This window comes from Lissotriton vulgaris, chromosome 11 (assembly GCF_964263255.1).
Source record: "Lissotriton vulgaris chromosome 11, aLisVul1.2, whole genome shotgun sequence".
In the NCBI taxonomy this organism is placed as follows: Eukaryota; Metazoa; Chordata; class Amphibia; order Caudata; family Salamandridae; genus Lissotriton; species Lissotriton vulgaris.
Window position 1 is genome coordinate 396,762,510 of NC_141699.1, and position 24,826 is coordinate 396,787,335.

The 24,826-nt window shown below is 50.0% G+C and overlaps 1 protein-coding gene across 4 annotated transcripts in view; it reads right to left on the bottom strand.

Annotated features, from left to right (window-relative positions):
• Positions 1-2,129: 2,129 nt before the first annotated feature.
• The window catches only part of ZMIZ2 (zinc finger MIZ-type containing 2), a 369,395-nt gene continuing 346,698 nt past the window's right edge, over positions 2,130-24,826 (bottom strand). For 3 of the 4 annotated variants that reach the window (XM_086943418.1, XM_086943419.1, XM_086943420.1), the window contains exon 19: positions 2,130-3,964. In XM_086943418.1, coding sequence (XP_086799544.1) covers positions 3,857-3,964 — 108 coding nt within the window. In that variant the 3' untranslated portion in view covers positions 2,130-3,856. Of the gene's footprint in view, positions 3,965-13,924; positions 13,975-24,826 lie in introns of all 4 variants that reach the window. The other variant, XM_086943421.1, reaches the window with a different exon arrangement.

Genomic DNA, 24,826 nt, shown 5'->3' on the forward strand with positions numbered 1-24,826 from the left:
TTCTTAAAACCGGGCATCCTACCGGCACCGTAGAAGATTCAAAGATCAAAAAACTTGGTCAAAAGACCAGAGTACTGCTCTTCGGATCTGCGCTAACTGGCGCGGAAAAAAGAAGAACTGACGTCAGCGCGCGGAGGCGGCGTCTATATACTCCAGCGACGTCATCACGGCGCAAGACGCCAACGACGGACGCGGAGCCGCAGGGGACGCCTGCAGACGACTCCTACCAACGCGCAGGGGTACTGCTACGCAAAAGTTTCCAGATCCAGACTGACGCCTGGGGATATTCTAAGGTAAGGAATCTAATACTAACGTGTTTCTTTCAGATGAATTCTTCTTTAAAAAGGCGTCTTCGTGTGTTTCGGGGGTTGCCGGTGAATCGAGGATCTCTACCTCTTCTTAGGAGTCAATGGTGGGCTTTGCAGGAATACGGAATTCTGTCAGCGCTTCGTCAAACTCCTTTTTTCTTTGAAAGAGTGCTGCCATTTCCGCTTCGAGGGGGTCTCTTCTTTTTTTCCACCTCGAGGGCCCTTTCGGCAAGTGAGGACAGGGAGATCCTCTTTTTCGGTGTGGTGGTTTCTGGCTTCGAAGGTGATGTCTTTCCCTTAGTGGCCTCTCATTCGGCACTTGCCATGGGTGTTTGATGATCTTCCCTCATCAGTATCCTTGGGGTGGGATCCGTGGGGTTCTTTTGATGGCAGCTGACCCTCTATCGTCATTTTCTTTGACGCTTGGGCTGCCTTTTGTTGCGCCTTATTTTTGTGACCCTTGGATTCAGACGGTTGAGGGTTTCTTACCTTGTCTGTCTTTCTCAGCGTCCTTTGTCCCTTCCTTTGCGGTACGCCTCTTCTCGGTGTCCCCTTGGAGGCTCAGACATAAAGATACTCAGCGTGTTGATTCTGCAGGCACACCCTGGTTGTCCTCGTTGCTTGAGAGGCCCATGTCCCTCAACGAAGGTTGTTACTGGCGTAGTGGTCGTCTCTCTGCTTTCGGCATACCAAGAGTGTCTTCGACACAAACACCATGCAGGCCTTGCAGTCCTTATCCTTGTGATCCTCTGGCAGGCAGTGGTTACAGACATTGTGTGGATTGCACTGGGCAAACTTGTGATGGCACTTAGGGCAGAATTTGAAAGGGGTATTTTCCATGGCCCCAGCCTTGCCATGGAAAATACCCATCCATGTGGGTCGCTGGCTCGTGCGAGTTACTCAACGAAAAATGGTATCCGGAGTTTCCTTCTATTCTCCGGTGTCTTTGTAGTTGATAATCTGTAGTATTGGTAGACAAATACTTCGATTCTTTTCAGGAATTTCGTCCAAATCTTCGGAGAGTATCTCTTTGCTTCCAGACACAACGGCGGAAAAAAGAATCTGAAGATGGGTACCACGCACAGCAACTTCCGCGGTGCCGTCTGGCATCACACAAGAGATGGACCTAGCACCAAATGGCAGTTGACAACGCCCCAAACAGGAAAAACAAAATCAATAAATAAATAAAAATTCTATTTCGGAACCAACCACTAGATGGCGCAATAATGGACAGCATGTGAATCCAGAAAAGAATTGATGCTGCAAAATTTAATTTCCTACAACCACAGACCATCATTCTCTAATACGACCTGAAGTTCTTCAATGTTGGTCAAAGATCCGGTTCTCTGGAGGGGTGCGCAGTAATCTACCAACAGTCCTCGCAGCTGGCACTGGAGAAGTCAGCAATTGTTTTCTAGCAGCTGGGGTCGAAATTCCAATGGCTAGCCCTGAAGTTTCCAATGAAAGACTCGACAACTTTGCAAACTTCCAGGCCCAACATTAAATTGCAGGAATATGCAAAGTAAATATCTTCGGCCACACTTGATTTAAACACATTGATTACTAAGTGTTCCCAGCTTGACAAGGAGAAATAATTCTAGCATGTGTATCTATGAAAGATCCAATGCTAAAGAATAATGTTACTTTTCTGTAGCACAGGTACTACATCACAATGGCTTCAAAAGTCACACGAGGCTGCATATCAGGACTAAATCGCCTTCTATAAAACAACCACGCTGGAGAATAAAGTCACAACATGTAAGGGAATAAAAGAACACCAGGGAAGGCGAGGTGAAAATGGCACATTACAGAAGCAAGACATCACCCTGAAACCATCTTTATTTCTGGAAAGCAGCACACAGTTGGCAAAGTATAAACATTGTTCATTGCACTTTGCTACTTAAGATCCCTCTGGGTTTCTGAAATTCCCTGAATCAGCTTTCCATTTCAGGGATACCAGCATTGTGGTGAAACTTTTTATAAACACAAACAGCACCAATAAAAAATAAAATTAAATTAAAGGAGACAAACCACATTGAAATGGCCCACGTTTCAGGTTCTGCCAGCGCAACTACCCCCAAGGTCCCCTCCCAATCCAACATTCTCTTCCCCCAATGGAATGACATGTTACAAGCCATGGAGCAAACTCCAGCTCAGAATATGCTAGCTGATACAGCAGAGATATTTTACCCGCGCAATGGCAGTGATATCCTTGGAACAATGTGTACAGCAGAGCAATTCCTTCTGGCTTTTTGTTTTCATTTAAATATTTTTTCCTTTCTTATTTTTATTTTTACACTATGTACAATTTTGCGTTGTGCTTGTTGATACATTGTCAGATAGAGGGACAGGGGAATATGGTGTTCAAAAAGACCCTGCACCTCCAAGCTCTGTGTCCATTTCCTTTACAAAATGGAGGGTTCCCTAAACTGAAGGAAGAAGGAACTTTGATGTGTCCTCTGATCACATGTCACTACGAAGGGACAGTTTTCCAGGCTGAGAAAGAATCCAACAGAACAGCGGGACACATTAACTTGGTTCAGTTGACTCTTCTGCTGTAAATGTCTGAGTGGGAAATTCAACTTGGCTAGTCTGTAGATATGCCTCCAACTTCACTGTGCAAATGGCCTTGCCCTGTTAACCTCGTTTTTTGGTGTCCTTCCCCTTCTGTCCTGGCTAGTAGATGGAGGCAGTCACATTCATAGGAGTTACGTAGATGGCTACACCCTTGAACTGCGTATTGTTCAATACTCCTTAATGACCCCCACCCCCAATCTAAAGCAAAGGCTTTAAGGTGCTGTCTGATGGTGTCGTATGTCCTTAAGGTGCCCAGAATCGCCCACCTCTTCTTTCGCATACATTCTTAACGCTCACCAACAGGACGAGCACAGACACAGAAGAGGAGACGGATACTCCCACCGCTGCACAACTAGACACATTGAGAACTACAAAGTGTCACACAGCTGTAAAGCATCCTAATGCATAGACTGTTCCATCTGGGTAACGCAAGGAGCGGATGGCAAGTCATTTGATACCATCTATTGTATTCATTGCACAGTAAAAGATTTTTCTTGGGATGGGAGGCTCTTTGAGGAAGAATGTCAGTGGCCACCCTCGATTTTAAAAGCCACTAAAAGTCAAATATATCTCCTGACTGAAGCAATCCACATCCCTTGCAGATGGTACAGAATGGTGTTCACATCCAGCAGCGTACTGTGCAGAGTTGATGCAGCTACATGTAGGGAACCACCTTCTCACCCTTGTGTTCCAAGCCTTCCACTGAGGCTTCATGAATGAACAGAAAGAAAGCCTGCTGGGAATTGCCAAAGGGGCAAAGCCCTGGACAGTCACAAGCTATGGCTCATCTCCATGTCAAGAGGGAAAAGATGGGGAGGGATGTTGGTAGCTGCTTGTCAGTGAGTGAGGTCATGACTTCAATCAACCTCAGTTATGCAACAGATGGGGATGCAGAGGGGAGTCAATACAACAGCATGAGACTTCCATGTGGCCGGCAATCGACTGTGCTGTTCTGCCACAGAAATGTAATCTCAGTTGTTTTCAAAAAGTGATAGAAGATCGTCGTTGCCACTGTTCGGCAGATCAGGCGGGCCGAGGTAGGAGAGGAGCTCATCAGGGTTTGTCAGTTCTGGAAGAAGCTAAAGAAAAAAAAAAAAGTATTAACAAAAGCGAGTAAGAGATGCATATTAACAAGGCAGCACAGAGTACACTGCAAACTTCAACGCTGCATCAATATGCAGGGCAAAAAGATAAAGAGTACCTGAACGGTGCGCACAATTAAGCGAGACTCACTGGGGCAAGCAAGAAAAGTAAGTACTATGTCTTTCTGTGTGGCTTGTACTTAAACAATCGGCATCAGTGCAGGTAATCACTCTAGACCTCTATTGTCCAGCCTACACAATCCTAATCGTAAATGTCAATTTTTATCTACATGCAGTGCTCAATACTGGGGGTACCCTGTTATAATTAAGACATTTTGTACCTGGGGAAGAGGGAGATAAAGGGGTTGGCCAAGATTACACCAGGCAGACCAGCAGAAATTCAAATAAAAGACATGTTTATACAGCAAACAACAAACACTAGACACATGAATCCCATCAGTTTCACCACACTTCGGTCAACAGCCGCAACCTGTGGTAAAAAGGGATGATGCTCTGCAATACCAGAAAGCTTCTTTGTTCACTAGAGTATGGATATGACTTACCTGGTGAATGTGAAACCTAACAAGTACAGAAAAAGAACGGTCATGCTAGTGTTGCTCGGATAATACTGAATAGAATTTCCGTTTGCTATATGAGTCACAGATGTGCTGCCACCAAAACAACACTCCAAGCAGAATGTAAGGTTATGTTTTCTACCTAGCACAGTACAGAGATACGTTTGTGCTTATAATGCACCAGGATGAGAAAGGAATATCTTAATTGCCCTGTAAGCATGTTTGTTTTGTGTAGTGCTGTGGATTCACATGCTCTGCATCTAGTTTTGAGCTCGGTCATTTGCAACTTTTTCCACTAAGAAGTCTTTTGAGTCACAAAGTATAGTTCCTACCCCTAAGATTGGTCATTCGCATGGACATTGGCTTCATTGTTAAGATTGTTTTTCGCACGGTGGGTGAGGATGATGCTTGGGTATAGGAAAGGAAGGTTCGATAACCATTCAAAAGGAAGAAAGAGAAAAGTGATCTGCAACAAAGCCTTCCGGAGGGGTGGGCGGGAGCATATGAATATGTAAGCATCTGTTTGTGGTGTGCAGTGCTATAGACTAAGTAACATATTCCATTTGTGGCATGTGTGGCAGACGAAACACGTGCTCTGCATACACTGAGCAGGTGTGCAAAGCTAGTGCCGACAGCTGCAAAGAGTGTGTGCCCGCCTGGCGGTGGAGGTAATACATGGCTGTCATGCTGTCAGTCTTTATAAGGACTACTTTGTATTGAACATGGAGGAAGAAGGCTTTGAGTTTTAACTGAATGGCCAGTAGTTCGAGGAAGTTGATTTTGAAGCCCTATTGTTGCGGTGTCCACATACCCTGCACCGGCAATGACTGGAAATGTGCCCTCTAACCCAGAAAGGGAGGTGTCTATCATGATTGGCACCAGTAGAACTGGGTCTAGAAGAACAAGTTACTTACCTTCGGTAACGCTTTTTCTGGTAGATACTATATCTGCCTGTGGATTCCTCACCTTGTGAATATCCCCCTTGCGTCAGCAACATTTGGAAATTCTTTTCGTAGCCTCGCGCCGATGTGGATAGGACGTCACAGAGACACAGCTCCGCTCGAGACTCCGCTGACGTCACCGACGCCTATAATAGGCCCACGCCGGCGTGATGACATCAGTTCCGCCCTTTTCTTCGTGCCATCGAGGCACACGGACGGACCAATGACATAAGCAATATACACAGTATACACAATAAACAATTGCCAAGGAGAAAACACAGTGTGGAGCAAATGCAAGAAAGCAAATAAAGCAACTCCTTAACAATCCAATATAATAACAATATAATACAATAACTCTGGTAAAGAAGAGTGGACAACGGGGAGGCGGGTGGGTCAGTGAGGAATCCACAGGCAGATATAGTATCTACCAGAAAAAGCGTTACCGAAGGTAAGTAACTAGTTCTTCTGATAGATACATCTGCCGTGTGGATTCCTCACCTTGTGAATAGAGTCCCACAGCAGTCCCCACTCCCGGAGGAGGGTGTCCACTCTTCTAAACCAGGAAATCCTGAAGGACAGAGCGCGCAAAGTGACCATCCCTCCTCACTTCGGTATCCAAGCAGTAATGCTTCGCGAAATTGAGGAGGGAAGACCAGGTTGCCGCCCTACAAATGTCCTCCACAGGAACACCTCTAGCCAAAGCTGAGGTTGACGACTTAGCTCTAGTGGAATGAGCCCTAATACCCTCTGGAGGTTCCTTACCGGCCAAAGAGTAGCAGATCTTTATACACAGAACGATCCATCTTGATAAAGTTCTTTTATGGACCGCTCTTCCCTTCTTGCAGCCAGCAAAGACAATGAAGAGTTGATCATCCAAGCGACAGTCTTTAGTTCTGTCCAAATAAAAAGACACCGCCCTCTTAGGGTCCAGACGGTGTAACCTCTCCTCCTCCTTGGAAGGATGCGGGGGAGGATAAAAGGTAGGGAGGGTAATGGATTGACCAAGGTGGAAAGGAGTCACCACCTTAGGAAGAAAAGCAGCCCTGGTCCTTAGAACCATCCGATCAGCATGTATGGTCAGGAACGGGGGCTTGGAACTTAGAGCCTGAAGCTCACTCACCCTCCTTGCCGAGGTTATTGCAACGAGGAAAACTGCCTTAAAGGTTAAAAGCCTCATAGGACATTTATGAAGAGGCTCAAAGGGAGAGCCCATCAGAAAAGTCAAGACAAGATTCAAGTCCCACTGAGGTACAATAAAAGGAGTAGGAGGGAACTTGATTACAAGACCCTTCAAAAACCTTAAAACTACAGGAGACTTAAAAAGCCGACAGAGCCGAAAGATAGCCCTAACCGTGGCAACTGCAAGCCCTTGTTGTGCCAAAGAAAGAGCAAACCGGAGCACATCCGACAAACGGGCTCTCAAAGGGTCAATTTCATTCTCACCACACCAAGTGACAAATCTAGACCATCTACATGAATAGACAGTCTTAGTGGAGTTACGCCTGGCAGACAAGATGACATCCACCACGTCAGGCGTGAGAGAATAGGAAATCAGGTTGCCCCATTCAATCTCCAGGCATGAAGGTGCAATGTCTGGAGGTGGGGGTGTAGAACCTGCCCCTCCATCTGAGAGAGGAGGTCTGCCCTGAGAGGGAGACGGAGCGGCGGGTGAGAGGAGAGGTGGAGTAGATCTGTATACCACACCCTTCTTGGCCAATCCGGGGCGACCAATATAACTTGGGCCCGGTCTTGGCGAATCTTCCTCAGAACCCGAGGAATCAAGGGTATGGGAGGAAACGCGTAAAGGAGCTGATTTCCCCAACTCAACTGAAACGCGTCCCCCAAAGCTCCTTGCATCGGATACTGGAGACTGCAGAAAGACGGGCAGTGAGCATTCTCGCGAGTGGCAAATACGTCCACCCGAGGAGTCCCCCACGTCCGAAAGACGTGACGAACCACCTCCTGGTGAAGCCTCTACTCGTGGTCGGCAGAGAACTGCCGACAGACTGTCTGCACGCACGTTCAGAACTCCGGCCAGATGATTTGCCATCAGACAAATCCGGAGGTCCTGAACCCAGGACCAGAGACGCAGAGCCTCTCTGCAGAGACACTGCGACCCCACTCCTCCCTGCTTGTTGATTTACCACATCGCGGTCGTGTTGTCCGTCAGGACTTGGATCGACCGACCGCGAAGGGAAGGGAGGAAGGCCTCGAGCGCCAAACGTATCGCCCGCAACTCTAGAAGGTTGATGTGAAGCAACCTTTCCTCTGGAGACCAAAGACCCTTGACCTCCAGATCCCCCAGATGAGCACCCCACCCTAGAGTGGATGCATCCGCTATAACCGTGGCCACCGAGGGAGGTAGATGGAAAAGCTTTCCTTGCGACAGATTGCCTTCCACGCTCCACCAAGACAGATCCGCTACAGTTTCTCTGGAGATCTTCACCGACTCCCCGAGATCCCCGTTGTGCTGATACCACTGCCTGCGGAGACACCACTGGAGTGCCCTCATGTGCCAGCGTGCATGGTTGACCAACAGAATGCAAGAAGCCATTAGACCGAGCAGGCGAAGGACCTTCAGGACTGGAACGACCGCTCCATTGTAAAATAAAGGAATCATTTCCTGAATGTCGCGAATCCTTTGAGGAGGAGGGAATGCACGACAAACAGTAGTGTCCAGTACGGCACCTATGAACAGGTTGCGCTGGGAGGGCACCAGGTGAGACTTGGATACATTTATCGAAAAACCCAACCTGAACAACAACTGAGTTGTCTCTTGCTGATGATGGAGCACCTTCTCTGACGACTCTGCTTTGATCAGCCAGTCGTCCAAATAAGGGAACACAGGTATCCCCGACCTCCTGAGATGAGCTGCCACCACCGCCATCACCTTGGTGAAGACTTGAGGCGCAGTAGTAAGACCAAAAGGAAGGACCACAAACTGGTAGTGCTGCGACCCAACCGTGAAACAGAGATACTTTCTGTGCGACTTCAGGATTGGTATGTGGAAATACGCATCCTGCAAGTCGAGCGACACCATCAAGTCTCCTTCCATCAACGCTTGAAGAACCTGAACAAGGGTGAGCATCTTGAATTTCTCCTGCTTCAGATAGAGATTCAAGATCCTGAGATCCAGGATTGGACGAAGCCTGCCATCCTTTTTGGGGATCAGGAAATACCGGGAGTAGCATCCCTGACCCCTTTCCTGCTCTGGGACCACCTCTATCGCACCCTTTCGTAACAGAGTTAGAACCTCCTCCTGCAGAAGAGACAGATGTTCCTCGGTGCAAAAACCTTAACAAGGAGGGTAAACAGGGGGGAATTCCCGAAAGGGAAGGGCATACCCATTTTCTACAAGATTGAGAACCCAACCGATTCCCAATCCTGTAGAAAATGGGTAAGCCGACCCCCAACCGGACCCACATGATCCTGAATAGCAGATCTAGGGCTGCTTTTCTGCGGCAGGGGGTTGGAAGAGGTGGAGGAAGAGGAGGGCTGACGTCCACGAGGACGCGCTCTTTGCTTTCCCCTGTACGATCTGTACACTGAATTTTGCTGCTGCTGCTGCTGCTGCTGGCCTTGCCGGAAATTCCGAAAGGAGCGACCAAAACCCCTGAACCTCCTGTTGGAAGAAGTGCCTCTGATCTGGAGACCCAAAGACTTAGCTGTTGCTCTGCAATCCTTGAATCTCTCAAGAGCCGCATCCGCCTTCTTCCCAAAAAGACCTGAACCATCAAAAGGAAGATCAAGCAAAGTCGCCTGAACATCAGCCGAAAAGTCCGATGACTTCAACCAGGCTGACCTCCTAGTGGCGACAGCAGTGCCCATAATACGAGCCACAGAGTCGGCAGTGTCCAGACCACTTTGAATAACCTGGCGAGCTGCCGCCTGAGTATCAGAAATCACTTCCTCAAAATCCTTCCGGTTGGCATCAGGAATTTTAGGAACCAGGATACGCAAAGAGTCCATCAGGGCATGCACATACCTTCCCATTAGACAAGTGGCATTAGTTGACTTCAACGCCATACTCGCCGATGAAAAGGTCTTTTTTGCAACCTGGTCCTGTTTCTTTGCTTCTTTTTCACAAGGAACCTGAGGAAAGGCACTAAGACTCTTTTTAGAACAGGCAGCCTGAATGACCAGACTCTCCGGCGAAGGATGAGAAGACAGAAAAGCTGGATCCTCAGGAGCAGCCCTGTACCTCCTTGCAACACTCTTAGAGACCGCAGGAGCCGACAAAGGTTTCTTCCACACCTCCATAATAGGATCAGTCAAGGCATCATTGAATGGAAGTAAGGGCTCAACCACAGAATTCGAGAATGCAAGACCTCAGTGAGGATATTGAACTCCACTGTAGGCAGAGTCAATTGAAGAAGTTCAGCTGCCTTCCTCATAACTAGATGGTAAGGTTGGATATCCTTCGAAGGAGCACCAGAGCCTGAGGGCAACTCCTACTCCGGAGAGAAATCAAGAGTTCCTGAATCCACCAACTCCTCAAAACAGCTCTCCTCCAATTCACCTTCAACATCAGATTGTGAATCCATGTACCTCTGCTCTTCCAAAAGGCGTTGAGCTTCCCTTCTGGATCTCTCCTTTACACGCCTCGCAGCCGGATCCACCTGCGGCTCCGACGGATTCGGGGCCGACGCCGGTATTGAATCCGATGGCACAGAAGAATGCCCTCGAGGACGATCTGGAGCAGGCGACGCTGGAATCGGCGTCGACGACTTCGGCGGAGCCGGAAATTGCCAATGCGGCGTCGGAGCCGGCATGTAAGGCATGAATGGAGCAGGAGGATAGGAGTGAGGAACACCCAGGCTGAAAGCTAAAGGACCCATGGGACCCGAAGGTGCACCAGAGGGGTACCACGCCCTTGAGAAGACGCCATACATAGCGTTAAGAAACGCTGAAGGGTCCTGGCCTGGAGCAGGAAAGGGCGGCTGAAAACCATCAGGCCGGTCCTGAGGAGGGATCGGATTCGGCTCTTCAACAGGCGCAGAATCCACAACCTCCCGAGCCTCTTCCTCTTCACGGGCCGGGGACGGCGCCGGAGACGGATTCGGTGCCGGAGAGGGTACCGGAGCCGGAGTGGGAGAGCACCCATGCGACTCGGAAGGTGAGGCCTCACCTTCAGGCTCAGAGACTTCGAGAGTAACCACCTTCGAACGTACCTTCTTCGGTGACCTCGACCTCGAGCCCGACTCCTTACCAGACCGACGTCGGGACTCATGTCTCCTCTTCTTGTGTTTCTTCTTAGACTTCGAAACATGATCCGACGCCGACTTCGAAGACGACCTCTCTCGAGAACCAGATCTCGACCTCGCCCTAGACTTCGACCTTGCCCTTCGAGAACGAGACCTCAACGACTTCTCCTTTCCAGCTTTCACCTTAGCAACCAGAAGTTTGGCTTCTCTCTCCCTCAGGGCCTTCGGATTCATCTTCCGACATGAAGAACAATCCTCCACATCATGGTCGGAACTTAAACACCAGATGCAGTCTTCATGGGGGTCGGTAATGGACATCATTTTACCGCACTCCCTGCAGGGCTTGAAGCCGGTCTTCTTGGATGACATCGTCGAAGAGACAGGATACAGAGAAGCAGAAATATGCAACAAAATGGCAACAATGTACCAGAAGGCTACAGAGATTCCTGATAACCGTTAGCGTCGACGACGCGGAAAAAGGGAACTGATGTCATCACGCCGGCGTGGGCCTATTATAGGCGTCGGTGACGTCAGCGGAGTCGCGAGCGGAGCAGTGTCTCTGTGACGTCCTATCCACGTCGGCGCGAGGCTACGAAAAGAATTTCCGAATGTTGCTGACGCAAGGGGGATATTCACATGGTGAGGAATCCACACGGCAGATGTATCTATCAGAAAAGGCAGGCCCCATAACTGGTAGCTGCTGTTCCACCATTGCAAAGCGCAATGGATGCTGTCCCATACCAACACTAGATCTACCCACTGACCTTTTTTCTGTGACCACTGTGCTGCTACGCACTCCTGCAGAGGACACAGGTGTAATCTTGTATGGGCAACTATGGCTATGCAATAAGCCATCATGCATTGAAGGTGCATTACTGTTCTGACCATCAGGTAGCAGTGACAACTTGAATTTGGGCCTCGACAGGGGTGACCTTGCCCAGTGACTTATTGAATAATGCACCCGGGGGCTGGGCCTGAAGGGGTTAAAGGTGAGAGTTACCATTTACTGTGAAGCCCACATTGTGTAGAAGGCTTACTGCAGGTTGAGTATATGTAAGATACTGTTACCCGTTTGCACTCTGGATCAGCCAATCACCCAAGTAAGAAAACATGTGGATACCGCTCCCTTGGATTCCTGTTGCTCCACCATCTCAAACTAGAAATGCGAGCTGGCCTTCAGACTGAACTGGGGGGGGGGGGGGGGTGTTGAGCCCAGATAGACATGCGTTCAACTCTTCCATGATGTCTCCTTCCCAGAAGATGTTAGGGGTGTATCTGCGTTCTCCAGTGAGCTAACATTCAGTAACACATCTCACCAAGACATCATTCAAGCCTTTATACCAGGTTTAGTTACGGACAAGTACAGCTCGAGAATAGTTTCATTCACACATGTAACGAATAGTTCAATATGTAATCAGCCTGTCGGAGGCTTTGTTATGTCTGGACATCTCACAAATGCATCTATACATTACTGGACAGCCCTTCCTCTCATACTTGTCACATGCAGAGGTTTGAGGTCATCCACCAAAGACAAGGTTGTTTCTTTTTATTCCTTGCATAATTGGGGATTTAAAGTAGAGCCTGCCCAAATTGAGATAGGTGATGCCAGTGTGGGATTTAATGCCAAATGCACGACAGAGGGCATCTTAGAGATGCCCCCTGAAACCTAACCAACTCCCACTGTCCTGACTGCGTGGCTACCGAGGCTGCAACCACCAGACATGTTTCTGGACCCCTGGGTTGAGAGCTTGCCGCTCTCGGGGGCCTGAAACAATGCACATCCTGGGACGAGGTGCCAAGCCTCCTCCCAGGATGGGCAGGGAAAGCTTCAAAGGCATGGCGCCTTTTTTAGCTTCTCCAGGCCACTTGCTGTACTCAGCAACTGACCGCCACCGGTGCTGACCCCCACTCTGGCGGGAAGACAGGCGGGAAACCCTAAGTTAGGAAAGGGGGTGTGCCAGCCTCTGCCAACCCCACCCCTCAGGTGGGAGGCGAGGTTAATCACAACTCCTGACTACCGCCATCTTGAGGATGGGGAGCCCTACCCAATCAGAGCTAGGATCCTGCCCCCCTCCCACTGGAGAGGGGCAGGATAGGGGGAGTATTCACCCCAGGACAGGGACCCATTGGTCCCTGCTATTGCCCTACCTGTAACGCCCCTAAATTTAGTATTTAGGGGCACCCTGAACCTTCCTTCCTCAGATCCCGATTTTGAAACAAGAAGAAAGAAGACCTGCCGTGCATCTGCTAACAAGAGGACGACACCAACTGACTTGGCCCCAGCCCTACGGCCTGTTGATCCTTGAGCCTGCTTCTGCTAAACCCCGGCGTCTTCAGTGGTCAGCAACCTCGAAAACCCCGGAGGACCCGACTGCCGTGGTCATCTAAAGACTGGGACTCCCACGAGCAGTGGTTCTGCTCAAACAGCAACAACCCCTGGTTCCAGCCAGGAACCGCGTATACAGCACACTCGGCACCCGCCGAGCTCGGCCCGTGCCTGAGTGGACAAATACCACGAGGACGTCCCCCCAGCTACTGTGACCCAGGACCCTCCTCGACGCTCCGGACGACACCTGCAGCCTCACAATCAGGGACCCCTCCAACCGGGACCAGCTGAGGGTAAGATTTCCCGATGCCAAAAGACACCCCGGCGCCCCACGGCCCCCTGTGCCCAACTCCTGGGTGTACACCTATCCTCCAAGATCCAAACTTAACTCTCGAAGTGGTGGTCGCACCTGAAGAATCTCCGTCCCGAGCCTTCAGCCTTTGTTCAACTTCCATTTCTCCCGTTGAAATACATTGGGCGCCCGAAGGTCCAAAAGCACCCTGCACCTAGCCGTCCGAGTGCCACTGGGAGTGCAGCATCTATCCTACTCTACTTCCCCACTTGCCCTGAGTAAGTGACCAGGAGCTCAGCTCCCCTAGACGGGTAGCCTGCCTGCTAGCAGCCACCAACCAAAGGCCCCCATCCTCCATAGGATAACATTGGGCCTAGTCACTCTGCACCCAGCTGCCCCTGCGGGTGTAACAACTGTACTTACCAGACCTTGGGAGACCGAGTCTACCCCCAGAACCTTAACTCTGCCAGCAGAGTACTTACCCAAAGACCGATAACTTGATTTTCTCCATAGGGTAACATTGGCTGGGTTCCACTCAGAATTTCTTCTAAGTGTTGAGTTTTGCAACTTTAAAATATTGACTAAAAATCAGCCTATCAACGAAAACAAAATTTCTCACCTGTTATCAGGAGAGATCCCAGTGCTGTATCTTTGAACCCAGCACTGAACCTGAAAAGTAATTATAACTGATTTACTGTCAACTCAATTTTCCTTCATAGAATACATTGCCTTGTTTTAACCAGAATTTCTTCTGTCGATTTTCAAAACTTACTAATATTCCTTAAAAATCGCCTGTGTAACAAAAACGATTTATTTAAACTGTTTACAGGAAATGCACCAGGGCTGAATCCAGGATCCAGCCCCGAGTAAGAAAAACATTTGTAAAGTGATGTTATTGCATTTACTTAAAACTTCCCATTGAGCTCAATGTTATTTTGTGTTTAAACTTGTGTTGCATATTGCAACAACTGAAACTATTGCATTCCAAAGTCGATTGCTATTTGAAAGTATTCAATTGCAACATCTCATTCTGAGAAAGTATTTATGAGACCTACTGTGGTTCTAAAAAAAAGTAACTATATATTTTTTTATATACAAAACAATTGGCCTAGAGATCAGTTCTCGAGTGTGTGAGACAATTTGCTGACTGAGTGTGTACAACAGATGCTTTACACCAGAGGTCTTCAAACGTTTTGATGCCGAGACCCCCTTGTAAAACCTTTTTAGGCGCAAGGACCCCCTTCCGACAAAAGTTTCTAGAAACTGGTACTCCTCATCATCAACTTTTGACAACCATAAATGTGCCTGTTAGACCTCATCACATCCATCCATCATTCATGCACCCACACTTTCACACATCCAGCCATCCTTTCATCCTTCCATCCACACATCGATCCTTCAACCATCCACCCTTCCATCCTTCCATCCATACATCCATCCTTTACCCATCCACCCTTCCATCCATCCATCATTCATCCACCCACCTTTTCACACATCCATCCATCATTCATCCATGCAACCTTTTATCCATCCATACATCCATCCACCCTTTCATCCTCCCATCCATCCTTCATCCGTCCACCCTCTCATCCTTCCATCCATCCACCCTTTCATCCATTCATCCACCCTTTCATCCTTACATCCATACATCTATCCTTCATCCATCCACCCTTTCATCCTTCCATCCATACATCTATCCTTTACCCATCCACCCTCCCATCCATCCATCCACCCACCCATCATTCATCCACCCACCTTTTCACACATCCATTCATCCATGCAACATTTTATCCATCCATACATCCATTCATCCTTTCATCCTGCCATCCATACATCCATCCTTCCTCCATCCACCCTTTCATCCTCCCATCCATACATCCATCCTTCCTCCATCCATCCACCCATCATTCACCCCCCACCTTTTCACACATCCATCCATGCATCATTCATCCATCCATCCATGCAACCTTTTATCCATCCATCCACCCTTTCTTCCATCCATCCATCCATCATCCGTTCACCTTTTCATCCATTCATCCACCCATCCATCCATCCTTCACTCATCCACCCTTTCATCCTTCCATCCATACATACATCCTTCATCCATCCACCCTTGCATCCTCCCATCCATACATCCATCCTTTACCCATCCATCCACCCATCATTCATCCACCCATCTTTTCACACATCCATCCATCATTCATCCATGCAACCTTTTATCCATCCATACATTCATCCACCCTTTCATCCTCCCATCAATACATCTATCCTTCATCCATCCACCCTTTCATCCATCCATCCATCCACCCTTTCATCCATCCATCCACCCATCCACCCTTTCATCCATCCATCCATCCACCCTTTCATCCATCCATCCACCCATCATTCATCCCCCCCCACCTTTTCACACATCCATCCATGCATCATTCATCCATGCAACCTTTTATCCATCCATACATCCATCCTTCATCCACCCTTTCATCCTTCCATCCATCCATCCTTTAGCCGTCCACCCTTTCACGCATCCGCCCATCATTCATCCCCCCACCTTTTCATTCATCGATACAACTTTTTTTCCATCCATACATCCACCCACCCACCCTTTCATCCATCCTTCATCCGTTCACCCTTTCATCCTTCCATCCATCCTTCATCCATCCACCCTTTCATCCTTACATCCATACATTTATCCTTCATCCATCTATCCGTCACCCATTCACCCTTTCATCCTTCCATCCACCCTTTCATCCATCCATTCACCCATCATCCATTCACCCATCCACCCATCTTTTTACACATCCACCCATCCATCATTCTTCCAAGCAACCTTTTATCCATCCATACATCCTTCATCCATCTACCCTTCCATGCTTCCATCCATCCACCCTTTCATCCATCCATCCACCCTTTCATCCATCCACCCTTTCATCCATCCATCTATCTATCCACCCTTTCATACATCCATCCATCCACCCACCCTTTCATACATCCATCCATCCATCCACTCATCATTCATCCACCCACCTTTTCACATATCCATCCATCCTTCATCCTTACATCCATCCATCCACCCATCATACATCCACCCACCTTTTCTGTGACTCTCATGGGGGGTAGGAGGGGGGGGGGGGTCAGTATCTCTGGGTCTTCTTCCTTCTTTCCCGCTCATGGGAGGGCATCTCTGTGCCTCCCTGCTGGGGGCGGGAGGGGGGAACGTGTCACGGGGCCCACAGCTCCAGGCGCGCAACATCCATTATACTCAAAGGGCTACACTACAGCCTGCTCCCCCAGACCCCACTCCCCACCCACTTTCCCCCCTCCCCCAGCTTGTGTGTGTGAGCCCGGCTGAAACTGTTTCAGGGACACACACAGCCACACCCGAGTACTCGACAGGTCTTTAAAAGACCTTCTACTTGTTAATGAGCCTTTGATGTTTTTCACACCTCAGTGTGAATTAGGCCTCCACCATGAGCACCCTCGATCAGCCTAACGCCAGGAATTGCATGCCCCTGACAGATTGAAGACCTCTGCTTTAACACTGTCCTCTGATACTGCCTTACTGCTCGACCAAGCTACCACTTTAGAGAGTAACTTTATATTTAACTTTAGCCTCTGCCATACCTCTGGGGACTGTGGACTCTGTGCACACTGTACCTTACTTTGGTCCAGTATATACAGAGCCACTTTTACACCATGCCACAAATTTATTCCACCTGCAGGCGTATACAGTTTTAGTGGAGGGACACCGGGCTGCCAAGATTACATCACAAACTTCGGGAGGCAGATCAAAAGATGTCAACTGCCGCTGCTCAATCTCCACGCAAGGAGGTGGAGGCTGGACAGGATCGGGTGGAGATGAAAACAGCTTCTTGCCAAGCTGCTCCAGCTTCTTGGATTCCCTATCCAGAGGTGCGGAAGGGAATGCGCTCTGGGAAGCAGAGGCTTGGACAACCAAGCTCTCGGGAGTGGGGTGTTGGAAGAGAAAGAGGGGGGTCGCCAACTGTATTATGTTTAAGATCCATTTGTCTGAAGTTCTCTCTCCATTTTTGGAGGAAGTACTTTAGCCGGTCTTCTACAGGTGTAGTATGGTGGAGGAACGGTCTTTTGGATGTTGTTGTTCTATTGCGGGCACACACTGTGATGTTTCCTGAGCATGTGTGCTTAGAATGCAGTCACATAGTTGTTGGTTGTGATCTTTTTGGAAGGCTTCTTCCACGGGAGAGTCCTCGAAAGGATAGTCTTCTGTGCTGGTATTGCCAAGTTTGTTGTTGCCCTTGGTAACCTTGCTGATCTGACTGATGCGAGGTTGTCGGGTGATGGTTACCCCTGCCCGCTGGGCTCCTTGAGAGGGTGCCCCTACGCATGCCTCTGAATTGTAGAGCACCCATAGATCTTGCTGTTTCGCTGTTTAGGTCTCGCCCTGGAATTCGCATTCGAAGGATGCGTCCAGGGTCGGAGACTTATAGTTATCGGACACGGGGGAATGAGGACAAGAAACTGTCACGAGCTTTTGAAGGCAGATTTGGGTGCGCGAACGCGCACGTTCCGTCCTGCGCCGCGCCGTGCACTTCCCTCCCATACTCCCAGCAAGTCAGCCTAACGCGCATGCATGCACACACACGCGCACACGCACTTACACAGACACGCAGGCACCCAGACAGGCAACCCCCCCACAGTCACACACACACACGCATGCACGCAGACTCCAAGACACATACACACACACACACGCACGCACGCTCACACATACGCCCGGCCTGCCTGACTTCCTGGTCGCAGGCCGGCGGCGGACTGCAGCACGCGCTTAAGCAGGGGTTGTTCTGGAGTGTCAGTGTTGAGTCTTCCACATTAACGTCCTCATTGCTGTTCTCCCATTTGCATTCATGCCGCCGGTGTCTGACGTTACTTCTGACCGATTAGATTATGGCTTTTGGAATGAAAGGACATTAATTTGCATACAACAATACAAGCTAAGCCTGTTGCCTCTGCCTTGTGCCAGTGGGCTAATAGTCTGAATCCTGAGCAACACATCTAGAACGGCACAAAAAGTTGCTACACGGTACTGCCAATATGACGCCTTTTGAGTTGGGAATAGTCCAACTCAATTCCTTTTTTTCACCAACTCTCTCCTGATTATTCTGGTTTCTCCTTCTATCCCTTTCTATTTATCTGGCTACCAAGTCTTTCCCCTTCTTTGTCTCTTTCTTGAGGTTTCCTTCTGTCTGTCTCGTGCGCGTCTTTTTCTGATCTTGCCTTCGTCCCTCTATTCCACTGGTCTTAGTCTCTTGCATTCTCTCCTCTTCCCTTGTAGCTCTTTGTAGCGTGTCCTGTTCCTTCTTCTCTCGCTTACTCGTACTTCTCATCCTCTGCCCAGTATATTTTCATTGTACTGTCTCTCTGGTCAGGTTCCCTCTCCTTTTGACATGTGCGATTTAATTTGAGGCTTACTCTCCACCTCTTTTAGTTTTGCATTAGGAGCATAGACTGAATATCTTGTTGATAGACTGTAGAACTTATTCACCTCCCTCCGTCGAAACTATATTGGCTTCTTCTCTGCTGCAGTAAGATGTGTCGACACCCTCAACATTTCCCAGGTTTTATTCCCAAACACGGAATGCAAGCTTCATGAATGAATCTCTCCCCTGCCTGCTGCTAATGGAGTCTCGCAGTCCGAGTTAGAGTGCAGTTTGGGACTAGTGTAGATCTTCTGAAGTCTGTAAAGGATGGTGAAGGTGACTACATATTTGCTGATGTTATGCCTGTTTCAGTGTGAGCACTTGTAGAAGCTTTACAACCCCATCTTGCTGCACTTCACATGATGCTGCCCTGTTACCTCAGAGGAAGACCTGCCCTCTTGAAAAGAGAATTCACCATGTGGAAAGGGGACGTGGCCTTAGACATGCAGGGCTTTATGCAGATAAACTGCCCGAGGCCCTCCTTCAGTTTTCAGACCCCCCCCCCCCCATCCGTTTGCAAATCAAATGTACATATAAAAATTATTTGGACACATCATTAAAATGTTTAACTTTTCTACAAGAAATATTGTGTTCGAGGCATGTGGGCTGCTGAATTCATATCTGTGCATAGATCGCCACCTAGTGTTGGGTCCGGATGATTGCACATTGTTGTCCTGGAAGAGTCTTCGAAGTATCACGAGATAGGTGGCTCCTCCCCTGGACTACAGTGCGCATGGGCATCGCCTCCATCCCCAGATTGTTTTTTTCCGCCATTGGGTTCGGATGTGTTTCGGTTCCCTCTGTCGGAACCGATAGTTGTTCAACTTCTAATCGAGACCAAAAGGTCTCTAGGCTGGGCGTCGGTATAGTTGCGTTCGAGTTTCTTTCTGACTCTCAGCTCCGATCTCTTGCTGCCCTTCCACGTGCTTTCGGCGCGGACGGGCCTACACTACGCTTTTTGCTATGGAGCGAACTCCGTTTAAGAAGTGCCCGGTGTGTAACTCCAAATATTCACACCTCGACGTGCACCCTGTGTGCAATACATGCTTGTCACCGGATCACCATGAGGACAGCTGCATGGCGTGTTCGAAATTCCGGTGCAAGAAGACTTTGAAGATTCGTCGGGCCCATAGGCTCCAGGCTAAGTTATCGACTGCGGCGCCCCCACCAGACGACATATTCCAGGAATCTGTCGAGGTAGAAGACGACGGGCAAGGTTCGGGCTCTAGTCCCGCGTCCGAGGGGGAGACCTACGACGCGGGTGAGGAGAACTTTGACGAAGTCACCGACGAGGTAGGGGACGACGATCAGGCATTTGCCACTATGGGAGATAGCTCGGAGGAGGAGCATCCCCAACCAGACTCAGGGGCTATTCCCTTTTATACGGCCCAGGTCGAGGGATCGCCTTCGGGCCTTACCCAAGATCTAACTATGAGTCCTACGTCCCCGCCTCCGGGCCCGGTCACGGACATTTATGAGACGCCACTTACGTTGAAGAAAACGAAAGTGAAGCCAACTGGTCACGCACCCTCGGATGCGAAACCAAAACTGAAAGTTGCGCTGGTGAAGAAGGTTCTGGAGGCGTCAACTTCTAAGAAAACCAAAATGGCCGACTCGAAGAGCCGCGCCAAGATGGCCGACCCGAAGCCCTCGGGGTCGGTGCCGAAGGCGAAATCGTCCGACGCGGCTGCGTCGGCTCCGAAAGGGGTCGTGGACCCGAAGACGGCTCCGAAGAAGCGTCAGGGCGACGACGCGCATAGCCATGGAGCGTCGGCCCCGAAGAAGGCGCATGCGGGTGATCAGGCTCTCGATGCTGAGAAGTCGCTCGAGCCGGTCAAGCCCTCTCCGGCCTTGACGAAGAAAGTGGCGGAATCCCTGCAGCGGATTCGAAAGGACAGTGTGGTTCCCGCTTCGGGCACTGTGGCGCCAAAGCTCACGCCTAAGCCCGCGAAGGAGCAAACGCCTATCCGCTTCACCTTTCCTCCAAAGTCGGCGCCGAAGGCCTTATTGGCACCGAAAGCTGCCTTGGTGGTGTCGAAGCTTCGGCTCCAACCGCTTGCTGAAGAGGAACGTCGTGAGGTAACCATCGACGCCAACACCGGGAAACTGTCTCTCATCAAGAGGAAGATCACGACGGAGCCGGCGTTGGAACATTTTAAGATCCCTCTCAAAAACAAAAGAGACTCTGCTGACTCTTCGGCGCTGGTGGAACCTGTGTCCCCACAAGCCCTTGGACACTCGCCATCGCATTCCGCCGCCGGCGATGCGGACGAGGAAGGCGCCGAGTACAACTATCCGGCGTACTCGGATCCGGAGGAGGAGCACGAACCTTGGTCAGCCGGAGGCGACCCAGAGGACCCGCAGTCGGGCCAGGACGCGCAACTTTTTGCGGCGAAAACGTCCCCGACTGAGGACTCAGCGGCCTTTAACGCTCTGATCGAGAGAGCTGCGGCTAACCACGACGTCGAGCTGCACTCGGACCCCGTGGATGTGGACTTCCTCTTCGACACTTTCTCTGTAGCTGAAAAGTCAGTCAAGACGCTGCCGATGCTTAAAGGAGTGCTTAAACATGCAACGGAGGTCTTCAAGGAGCCCACCCGGGCGCGTGTGGTCAACCCTCGCATCGACAGGAAATATAAAGCAGCGCCCACGGATCCTACATATATCAAAGGGCACTTGCCTTTGGACTCCTTGGTTGTTTCCAACGCTCGGAAGAGGGCGAACTCTCAAACTACTGGTGACGCTCCTCCCCCAGACAAAGAGTCCAAAATCTTTGAGGCCTCAGGCAAACGGATTGCTGCACAGGCAGCTAATATCTGGAGAATATCTAACACACAAGCCCTGCTTGCACGTTATGATAGGGCCCATTATGACACTTTAGAGGCCATACTGCAACACTTGCCTGACCAATACAAGGAGGCAGGAGAGATGCTGATTCAGGAAGGGAAACTCATTACGAATGCATCCATCAAATGCGCACTAGATGTGGCAGAAACAGCCTCCAGGGCTATCAATACCTGTGTGTTGCTTAGACGCCATGCCTAGCTTAGAATTTCGGGGTTCAAACCTGACATCCAAACTACAATACTGAATCAAACAGTGAATCCCGACCATCTGTTTGGCCCTGAGGTGGATGCCACCCTGGAGAAAATGAAAAAAGATACGGAAACTGCCAAGTCTATGGGGGCTTTACAAAGTCAGCAGTTTCGGAGTGGTTCCTTTCGCCGCTCAAATTCCAGAGGCACCTCAAGGGGACAGGCATCCCAGTCCACACAATATTACAAGACTAACACCCAAACCTCGTACAACAACAAGGGTAGAGGTGGTTACAGAGGCAATAACGTCAAGGGCAGGGGACGTGGAAACAATAGCTCCAAGTCCACCACCGCCAACAAGCAGTGACGTCTTGTCACTGCCCCCCGACCATACAACACCGGTCGGGGGGAGACTCCAGCAGTTCCTGCCGGCGTGGAAGTTCATCACCACGGACAGGTGGGTGAGGTCTCTTATCCAGTACGGGTACTGTCTAGAGCTCACTTCCATTCCACCGGACATACCCCCAAGGAGCCGTCCTATGTCAGGCGAGCACTTAACCTTGTTGCAGCAAGAAGTTCTAGTCATGCTGCAAAAAGGGGCGATAGAGCTCGTTCCACTGCAAGAGCGGGGAACAGGGGTTTACTCCCTGTATTTCCTGATTCCCAAGAAGGACGGATCCCTCAGGCCAATCCTGGACCTCAGGCCCCTAAACTGGTACATCCTCTCGGAGCACTTCCATATGCTCACGTTGCAGCAGGTGCTTCCCCTGCTTCAGCAGGGGGACTTCCTGGCTACGCTGGATCTGAAAGATGCCTATTTTCATATCCCCCTGCATCCTTCCCACAGGAAGTATCTCAGATTCACGATTTTAGACCAGCATTACCAGTTCAGGGTTCTGCCGTTCGGGGTCACCACAGCACCAAGGGTATTTACAAAGTGCCTAGCGACTGTGGCGGCGCATCTCCGTCGCCAGCACGTCCATGTCTTTCCCTACCTGGACGACTGGCTCATTCAAGCGAAGACAGAACAGCAGTGCGTAGACCATGCGTCACGCACCATTCATCTCCTGCACGATCTGGGATTCTCTCTGAACTACCCAAAGTCCCATCTCCAGCCCGCCCACGTGCGACAGTACCTGGGCGCGACAATCAACACTCTGGCAGCCACTGCGCAGCCAAATTCAGTGAGAATCGCCAGTATCCAGGCGCTGATCCAACGATTCAGACCCCAACACTCGCTTCCAGCGAAGGTGTTCATGCAGTTGATAGGCATGATGGCCTCCTGCATCTCCATTGTCCCGCACGCGAGACTACATATGCGTCCGCTTCAGGAGTGCCTAGCACGTCAGTGGACTCAGGCTCATGGGCAACTAACAGACCTAGTGTTGGTGAGCGGTCGGGCATACAACTCTGCATTGGTGGAATCCACAAAACCTTTGCAAGGGCCGACCATTCCAAGAGCCTGTCCCACAGATTATCCTGACGACGGACGCCTCTCTCCAGGGATGGGGAGCGCATGTACTCCATTACACTGTGCAGGGACTATGGACACTACAGCAAAGGAAGATGCACATCAATGTGTTGGAACTGATGGCAATCTTCATGGCCCTGAAGGCGTTCAAAGTACATCTGTGCAACAAAGTTGTGTTGATCCGGACGGACAACATGACGGCCATGTACTACATTCAGAAGCAGGGAGGCACACACTCTCCACAGCTGTCTCATCTGGCTCAGAGCATGTGGAAGTGGGCCATTCAGAGGAACATCTTCCTCATGGCAGAGCATCTCCCGGGCAAGGACAATCAGATGGCGGATCTGCTCAGCAGGCACAGCCATCAGATGCACGAGTGGGAGATACATCCATCAGTACTCCAACCGTACTTCCAAAGGTGGGGTCATCCAGAGATAGACCTGTTCGCCACAAAGGAGAACGCAAAATGCCAAAGCTTCGCCGCCAGATTCCCACACCCCCAATCACAGGGCAATGCGATGTGGATGAACTGGTCAGGCAGATTTGCGTACGCTTTTCCCCCAGCACCTCTGATACCGCTGGTGGCACGCAAGCTCAGGCAGCACTCGATGACTCTCATCCTGGTTGCTCCGACGTGGGCTCGCCAACCATGGTACACCACGTTTCTAGAACTGTCCGTGGTGCCGCATCAAAGGCTTCATCTCACTCCCAGCCTTCTGACGCAGAGCCATGGCGACATTCAGCACCCAGATCCGCAACAGCTCAACCTGGCGATCTGGCTCCTGAAGTCCTAGAGTTTGGCTACCTCAATCTTCCTCCCGATTGCATGAACATCATTCGGGAGGCAAGGAAGCCCACTACCAGAGCTTGTTATGCGGCTAAATGGAAGAGGTTTGTCATCTACTGTGCTAACCACAATATTGACCCGCTAGATGCTTCCATTCAAAACATCATTTGCTACCTTTTCCACCTGTATCAATGCAATCTGGCATACTCTTCCATCCGCATTCACCTGTCTGCTATGGCAGCATACCTCCAGAATAGGCAACACCTGTCACTCTTTAGAGTCCCTGCTATCAAGGCCTTTCTGGAAGGACTCAAAAGGGTCATTCCACCAAGGACACCACCAGCTCCAGAATGGAACCTCAATGTGGTTCTTACGAGGCTGATGGGTCCTCCCTTTGAGCCACTGCACTCTTGTGAGCTTCAGTTTCTGACTTGGAAGGTTGCGTTCTTAGTAGCAATTACATCGCTACGGAGGGTTAGCGAGCTGCAGGCGCTCACCATCCAGGAACCTTTCTTCCAGGTACATGCTAACAGGGTGGTGCTCCGCACTAACCCTAAATTCCTACCCAAAGTGGTATCCCAATTCCACTTAAACCAGACAATAGAATTGCCGGTGTTTTTCCAAAACCCAGAGACGCTGGCGGAGCGCATGCTCCACACCCTTGATGTTAAGAGGGCTTTGATGTATTATGTAGACAGGACAAAAGATTTTCGCAAAACCAAGCAGCTTTTTGTTGCTTTTGCCAAACACCACAAGGGAAACGCTATCTCCA